The sequence below is a fragment of the Mus musculus genome, chromosome 7 (assembly GCF_000001635.26).
Source record: "Mus musculus strain C57BL/6J chromosome 7, GRCm38.p6 C57BL/6J".
Classification (NCBI taxonomy): Eukaryota; Metazoa; Chordata; class Mammalia; order Rodentia; family Muridae; genus Mus; species Mus musculus.
In genome coordinates, this window is record NC_000073.6 from 129,387,476 (window position 1) to 129,396,305 (window position 8,830).

Below are 8,830 nucleotides of genomic sequence, written 5' to 3' on the forward strand. Positions count from 1 at the left end.
GTAACCATGTCCAGGTGCACCCACGAGGACCTGGCTGGGGACTGGCTAGTTCCTAAAGCCATGGTGGAATTCCATTAGTGTCTCTCAATCCACCACTTCCCATCTTGACAACTGTTCACCAGGGCCAAGCAGACACTTGTATGTGCCGTCGGCCTTTATGTCAGACTGCAGGAAGCCCCACTCAGTAGTGTATCTGAAGCAGTGACCATTCCAAAGCATCTTGTGTTTTCCGATTAGAATCACTTGTTTTTAAGTTATTCTTCCAAACCAAAAAATCTTCTTCAGGGTCATGTGATTTTCCATACTCAACTATAACCAACAGGGTGACAGATGACCACAAAGGCAAAGGGCTCACTTAAGGATACACAGAACAACAGTCAAATCTAACCTTGCTGTGCCTTCCCTCCCTCAACAATCTGAATTCTGCTATGGGCAGCAAGATGTTGGCCAAGTGTTGAGGGTCAGCAGTGCACAACACACACAGCCCTTGTCCCCATAGAGTTCTGAGTGTAGTGCTAACCATCTACCATTGAAAAGTTTGCCATTATTCACCACTGAGATGGGGAGCATTGGAGTGGGAAGCTAGGGTGTGTACCCAGGCTTCATTGTACAAGGATAATGAGTTAGGTGTTGAACTATGAAAGGAATTGAACAGGAGAGGAATGAGAAGGATCCTACTGGGAGCCAAGGATGACAACTGCTTGTATGCAGCCAAGAAAGAAGCAGGTACTGGTAGAAAGATTGTGAGTGAAGGGGACACGGCTGGAGTAGGTGGCAGAGCCACATGAGCAGCTCTGACTGACACAGAGTCTTCTTGGTTCTTGGGAGCAGTGGCAGTCCCACTGAGCAGAAGAGCAGCTCCGTCTATTTGCACATGAAGGAGGATCACCAGCAATTGTGTCTGGACTCCATAGTCTGGTCATCAGAGCAGCAGCTGGGCACTGGGCTACATGCCCTTGATAGCCATGGTTTGTCATGGAAATTTCTAGAATACAAGTACTCTTATTTATGCTTTTTTTCTATTTTACATTGTAGATCAATAAAATTCCATGTACTAAATTGATAAATTTATTTGGAAGGACTTAAAAGTATATGTTACAGAAGGTTGGTTTTTCCTACTAGCCTACTATCAATATTGAAAGTAGTGGCTGTTGGTTCTATGGAGGATAGTGAGAAATTTGGGGCCCAACCTTAAATTTTTGATAGGGTCAGGAAACTCACTTGCTCAGTAGATTAAGGTGCTGGATGCCTGATGACCTGAGTTTGATCCTCAGATCCCACATAGCGGAAGGAGAGAACCTACTTCAGAAGTTGTCCTCTAACACACAGTAACTGTGGCATGCACATACACATGTGCACACATGTACATTCATGTACTAAATAAATTCTAAAATGGGAAAAAATTTTAATTATTCTGATAGATCAAGGTAGAATCTAGATGCTTACAAGAAGACCAGCATGACTGGTAACACACACACTCACACACACACAGGTACACAGAGAGGTTCATTTTCTGGAAAGATACAAGGCTTTGACAACTCAATATGGCCTCTCAGGGTGTAAAATGAGCCTGACTTAAGCTGAGATGGCTGCACGGTGTCTGTCTGTCTTCCCAGGAATCATGGAAGCAGTTAATCCTTGTCTGACCCAAGGTGGGCATAGCCTTTATCCCACTGTTGTATTCTGAAAGCCAAGACCTCAGAAAGTCACATGGTTATCAAGCCAAGAATGAACCTGTCAGGGTTTACATGTCCCCAAGACCAGCATGGGCTACAGCCTCAGGGTAATAGTGTCCTTTTCCATTTTATCTGTACACTTAATATAGTCTAGAGTCACCTGAAAGGGTATCTGAAATTAAAGGATGTCCCAAATCATATTGACCGGTATTCGTGTACATGTGGGGAATATCTTGATTGCTAATTGATGTAAAAGGGCCCAGCCCACTCTGGGTGACACCATTCCCTAGGCAGATAATCTGGGTTGTATAAAAAAGATAGCCAAACATAGGTCTTTAACTGAGCCACCAAGCAATGTTCCCTATGATTTCTGCTTCAAGTTCCTCCCATGGCTTCCCTTGATGATAGACTGAAACTATAAGCTGATGTAAACCTTTTATTCTCCCATAAGTTGCTTTTGGTCATGGTATTTGTTAGTTGTGCTATGAGCAGCAAGAGGGTGGTCTGTTCCATTCACAGCGATGGGATTTAACTGGAATGCTGGGGGAAATGGAAGTGTTTCCAACACCCTTTAGGTAGTGTGCACAATTCAACAAGCTAACCAGCATGTAGGTGGAACCCTTCAAGGATGGCAGCTAAGAATGGCAGTGACTGGGCCTGAGTTCCAGATTCTTTTGCTGGGGGAGGTCCACACTGTGTCAGGATGTATTGGAAGAAATAATCTGTAGAGGCAGTTTGGGTATGCACCACACACACAGAGGGCTGATGGGTAAGGCATCTTCATGGGGTCTCTATTGATCAGCTGAGTACCATGTTTGAGGCCCATCTTTGCCTCCAGGTGAGTTACACTGCTTCATCTCCTCTGTACCATCACCACCTCATCTTGGAGATACCCACAGCCCATCGGAGGGATCAGGCTCCTTTTATACAGAGCTCTACAGAGTTTGCCAAGTCTCAAATTTTGCTAAAAGTTTTATTTACCATGGGCCTTTGAGGGTTTATTTCATCCCAGAAAAACCACTTATGGTGAGGCAGAGACCAGAACACTTGCTGGGGTTTTGTGGCTCACCAGCAAGATGGAAAGACTCCTGCAAGACTGGCCTAGGAAAAATAAATGCCAGTCTCCCTGGGGGGTGTTCAGGTGTGAGAGAGATGGCTAGGATTCTTCTTCCAGAGTTCAGTTACTCTGAGAAATCTAGAGTACCAGTTTGAGCTCCTGCAATGCTCAGGTATGAGTTAAAGGTGTGGGTTTGGGGGATGGGGAGAGGGTGTAGAGTCAAGTCTTTGGTTTTTCAAAATGTATTTGTGTGTGAGAGGGTGGGGGGAAAGGCACACATGTAAGTCAGAGAATGACTTTATGGAACCATTCTCTCCATCTATCTCTATGTAGGTGCTGGGGACAGAACTCAGGCCATCAGACTTCTCTACAGGTGCTTTGCCCACTGAGCCATTTCACTAGTCTCGGTCCTTGCTATTTAGCATTTAAGTGCTAGGAATCATGACAGTTTGCAGAGACCACCATGATTTGCACCTCCAGCATGCTCTCTTTCCTTTGGTCTTCCAGGGGAGTGGGGTGGGGGTTGGGTTGGAGAGTCTGTGAGCAATCCAGCATCTAGGACAACTAGAAAAAAGAACTTTCTGGAAATCCAGGCTGACCACTCTAAGGAAGAATAACCATTTTCCCACTTCCTCTCTCCTGACTAGATTCTTTTGTTGGAGGAGTGATTGGCCTCATTTTTGCCTATATTTGCTACAGACAACATTATCCTCCTCTGGCCAACACAGCATGCCACAAACCGTATGTCAGCCTTCGAGTGCCCACTTCACTGAAGAAGGAAGAGAGGCCTACAGCCGACAGTGCGCCCAGCTTGCCCCTGGAGGGGATCACCGAGGGCCCCGTATGATGGGTGTCTAGGGAGAATGGACACTGAGCCCCTGGCACATTCTTCTATTCTGATGTCATAACACAGTGGAAAGGATTTCCTGTAATGTGATTCTCATCAGCTACTCTAAAGTCCCCTCCGCTTCCGTTCTGTGGATGGTGTTCTTGCCACTCTCCATGTCTCCTTTCAACACTTTGGATTTGTAAAGTTGGGACACCAGGACCAGTCTCTGAGAGACCCATGCACAAGGAAGGAGGATTCAAGGGTGGGGTGGGCATGCTAGCTCCTCCAGTGATTCCTTTACCTGAGGTGTTTGCTGTAGCACCCACCCTCCTCCGTGTTCATGTTGTGAAACATAATAAAGTCTCCCACCCAGAAGACTTGGTGTTCCATCAGCCAGCAAAAGTTATTAGGCGTCATGATGGGTTTCACAGTGAGGCCCAAAACCGTCTCTGTCCCTGGATCACTCTTGGAAGCAAGGGGCTGCCTGTGTGGGGAGGTTGCCTCAGGTTCTAGGTGCAGGACTCTTGCCACCTTGCAGTGGAGGTTGGGGAGACGGTTCTGGCTATAATTCTGCCCTTGCAAAGAATGCACAGAGGATGGAGTGAAGTGTCTCTCAGGTGAGTATGCCAGCTCTGTGGTTCCCCTTGTGGGATCCACGAGGGAAGCAGTGGAGGTACAAACTGACGATGAGGTATCTCACCCTTCTGAGAGTTACATGTGGTACAGCTCTGTTCTAAGGGGTCTTTGGTGGCATCATAGCCCGGTTGCAGGCTGGGAGGAAGCATCAGTGTGGCAGGCCCTGGGAGAAGGAGGAAAAGAAAAGTAACTGCTGTCTCTGCTGGGCTCTCCCCGTTGTCCAATGCACCAGGTTAATGTTGATCTGTTTCAGCTGAGCTCCCAGCCAGCTTGGTCTTTTCAAAGCTGAGAGCAATCCCTTCACTCTGCTCTCGATTTCCAGGTTGCTGGGCTTAGATGCTGCTTCTTTGACGTCTAAAGAATGTCATATTCTGGCAGTTAATGTAACAGGCTGCACTTTGAGGGACTCATGTGTCTAAATCATTGGCTGAGCAGCCCTGGGATGAGCAGTCCAGGAAGAGACATCACCATCACGTGACACTCATGAACCACCTGTTCCCGGCCCCCGTCGTGGTCCTCTCCAGCCGTTCTTCTCTCCAGCTGTGGTTCTGGCACAGAGGCACACGATTGCTCAAGGGCAAATCTTATATGAATTTCCAATACAGGTCAAAGTTTAGATTAAACAAACAAACAAAAAGATTGCAGCAGCCACATTCACAAGCAACCCTGAAAATGAACATAAGGGCCAGTGAGATATCTCAGTGGGTAGAGATGCTCACTGTCAAGTTGGGCAACTTGAGTTTGATCCCCAGGACCGACTTGGTTGAAGGAGAGAACCAGCTCCTTCAAGTTGTTCTCTGCTTGCCACTCACGCTCCACACACGTGTACACACATGCACACACTCACGCTCACACACACACACACACACACATGCACACATATGCACATAACACACAAATGAATAATGTGTATTTTTAAAAAGAAAATGAATATGAGACACATAACAATAAAACCATGATAGTTCATAAAACACAATTCTAAATCCGGAGATAAAATCTACATGAAACTTAAAAAATTAATATCTGGATTGAAATAAAAAATTCTAGAATTTTCAGATCCAGAGGCAGGAATAAAAATGCAAGAAAAAGTGATACTGTTCAAAAACTGAGAGCTTGAGCCTAATTTGAGTCTAGCTTTAATCTGGCTCTGCAATAGCAGCCAGAAAGAAAGAGGGAGAATAATTATACTTCAGTGGATGGCCACTTAAAATTCTGGACCACGAGGTGTCCGTTTATATAAATACTTAACATTTAAAGATAAACGGCCAGAAGGGCTCTGTAAAGCAACAACAGAATATTGTTAATGCTGATAATTAAACTGAAAGCCCTAAAATGGGCCATGTAAAAGCTTTGATTCGAATGTAATTAAAATTGCAAAGGACGTAATAGCATGCAGCACGCAGCCAGATTCTTAGGAGCCATAATTAATGGCCTAAACCAGCTCACAAAAGGCAGGCTTTTTTGTAGACCTGTATGTTTAATTCCACACTCTATTAACGTGAAGAAACTGTGACATCCTGATGCACAAATAAGGTTGCTTGGAGAATGACACTTGTGCCTCTTGTCCTGATCTGTTCTGAATATGGACGGTGACTAGAGCTCAATCTGGCTGGGGGCGGGGGTCAGATTGTGAGTCAGGGCTCACCCTGGAAACTGAGAACCATAAGACGTCCTTCTCTGGGTAACCTGCTCAGAGCACATACCAGAGGCAGCAGTCACTGATTAGGCATCACGAGAGGCTGGGAAGAAATACAGTGAACAAGTTGGCCAGGGGTATCAGGAGCCAAGGGGACCAGACCACCAGCAAGCACATGTCTGAGAAGTAGGGCTTAGATACCATAGCTCCAGGTTCATTTTGCCAGGCAGTAAGCCTAGCCTGGTGAGGCCAGATCTCCTGAGTTTTCAAAGTCAGGGGTCTGGCCTAGGTCAACCGGTCTTGGTCTTAGATGTTGGAACAGCATTGGACTGTCTTAATACAGGCAGCATTCTAGAGAAGATGAGCATACTCCCCTAATCTTGGGGCCCTTCAGGGTCTTCCTATTTCATTTCTGTCTTCCCTGGGGAGGTTTATCTGCCCTTCTCTAGTCATGTGAACATCCAGAGCTAGCCAATACAAGCAAGGATTGGAAAAAATGATGCCCCAGAGATGTTAAGAGAAGTAAGATTGGAATCTGATGGCTGCTCTGTCCACCATGGCCACATATCATGCTATGCTCTTCAAAGTTCACCAGACTGATGCAGTCCATGGTAGTGGACATCCACTGCCTTGTCCACATACACCTGGCCCCCTTCAATAGACACCCATCCTCCTGGAAGGATGAAGGCTTGGTAGTTCAAACAAAGGAACAGCACAGGACTCCCCAGGGGCATCAGAGTTGACTTGGGGGGAGGAAACAGGGTGCTGCTTTTGAAGGCTTCTGAGCTTAAGAGTAAATGACCAGGGCAGCAGCTGCCACACTCTGTTGCTGTCTCCATGTCCAGGCTACCTCACAGACCTCCCAGGGCTACCTGTCATAGTCAGATCAGCATGGAGAGAAAAGTGCTGTTGTTATCTCCTGTGTAATGAAGAAGGGATAGGGGGCACAGAAACACCCAGGAGCTTGACTGTCATACACAGCATTGGAGTTGAGGACACAGAGCTGAATCCAGCAGACTCTCTTCAGAGGCTGCACATTTAACCGCTGAGTAATGTTCTCATCTGACTTGTTCATTCTGCTCTCTCTTAGTTCATTTCTATTGCTGTGACCAAACAGCATGACCAAGGCAACTTATTTTGAAAAAGTGTTTAACTTGAAGACTTGGAGCTTCAGTGTGAGTTCATGGCCATCTTGGTGGGAACATGGTAGAGACAGGCAGACATGGCACTGGAGTAGTATCTGGTAGCTTATATCCTTATCTACAAGTATGAGGCAGAGGGCAAGCTAACTGGGAATGGCACAGACTTTTGAAAGTTCAAAGCCTACCACCCTCCAGTGATGCTACAGCTTCAAGGCCACACCTCCTAAACTTTCCTAAACATTTCCACCAACTGGGGACCAAGCATTGGAATATATGCACCCATTGAGGCCATTCTCATTCAAACTGTGACAGCTTCCCACCTGGGCTCATTCATTTCCAAGGGGACTCTGAGGTTAAAATTATGCATTTCATCAGAACCCTTGTGTCTGATATCTGAGAGCAGGGACAGAAAGGTGAAGTTGACCTTCCAAAGGCATGGCCCCAGTCTCTGCTCTGCTGAGCCTTTCTCTTCAGTTCTCCTGTCCTAGCTGATGATGTGCGGTTTTCTTTTTAAACTTTTGACAATCTCATACCTGAGTACTGTTTTTATATCATTTCTACCTCTCCCTTTCCCTCTCTTTCCCTTCTACTCCTCCCATTCTTCTTCTCAAATTGTGACCTTCTCTTTGATAATTATTGTTGTTTTATACACACACACACATACACACACACACACACACACACACACACACACACACACACACACACCTGACAATAACAAACCCACATACAAACCCAGGGACAGTTTCCAGAAGGACCAAATAAAGGAGAGGTCACCTAGATGTTAAGCAACACCAGCAGGTTGGTGAGAGACCAAATTCAGCACAACAAGAATCTGCAAAGATGTGTCAGGAGATTAAGGGTGGTTACAGGTCAAAAAATGCATTTCTTTGAGTGACTGACTGCCTTAAAAAGGTCTGCAAGTAAAACTGTCTGTCCTCTAAAGCAATCATTCTCAACCTTCCTAATGCTGTGACCTTTCACTACAGTTCCTCATGTTCTGGTGACCCCCAACCATAAAATTATTTTCACTGCTACTTCATAACTGTAATTTTGCTACTGTTGTGGATCATAATGTAAATGTCTATGTTTCTTGATAGTCTTAGCTGGGCCCTATGAAAGGGTCATTCAACCTCCAAAGGGGTCGAGACTGCTTTAAGGCATCGAAATGGTCTGGTGACTGCTTTAACTCGAAATCAATTTGCAGCATGACAGACGGAACATGAAACTCAAGATTCGACATAGCTGCTTTCTTCCCGTTTCCAGCTCCATTTGATTGCTTGCTTGCTTGCTTGGTTTTTTTTTGTTGTTTTGTTTTTGTTTTTGTTTTTGTTTTTTCCTGATCCTCTGTATATTGCTGTGTGCCTGTGACTTTTATGCTCATTTATCTCTTTCTATAAGTGCTTATCCGTCTCTCAGCATCTCTGTGGGTGTGTCTCTCTCTGTCTGAGTTTGTCAGGCTGCTCTGGAACTTCATCAGCCTCCCTAACATTGAACACCCAGCTCTTTTAGGGAACAAAGAGCCCCTGGGGGAGAGAGAGACATCTCTTGAAGTACATGGATGCGATCTCATTATCCAAGGAGAGAAAGGAGAAACCGCTCCACTTTGTCATTTCAATAAAAAAGACCTTTGAAACCGTTATAGCTATTCTTTACACTCATGCCTTTTATTCCTCGGAAAGCTCGAAGATGGAAAAATAATTCTGAACACTCATTAGTGGATCCATGAATGTTAGGAGAATTTATGGGCATTTTGGTTGGGTTTCACCTGCTGCTGAGGGAGGATTGGAATTCTGTCAGGGAAGCTTCGCTATCCCACTCTCTAGGCCTCCCCCAACCCCAGGTCCTCAGCTG

At 45.6% G+C, this 8,830-nt stretch overlaps 1 protein-coding gene across 6 annotated transcripts in view; it reads left to right on the plus strand.

The window, feature by feature from the left end:
• Positions 1-3,937, plus strand: part of Plpp4 (phospholipid phosphatase 4) — a 135,023-nt gene extending 131,086 nt beyond the window's left edge. For 4 of the 6 annotated variants that reach the window (XM_017322323.2, XM_017322324.2, XM_030242729.1 and 1 more), the window contains one exon: positions 3,381-3,937. In XM_017322323.2, coding sequence (XP_017177812.1) covers positions 3,381-3,580 — 200 coding nt within the window. In that variant the 3' untranslated portion in view covers positions 3,581-3,937. The remainder of the gene's footprint in view (positions 1-3,380) is intronic. The other 2 variants (XM_030242728.1, NM_001080963.1) reach the window with 2 other exon arrangements.
• The last annotated feature ends 4,893 nt before the right edge of the window (positions 3,938-8,830 follow it).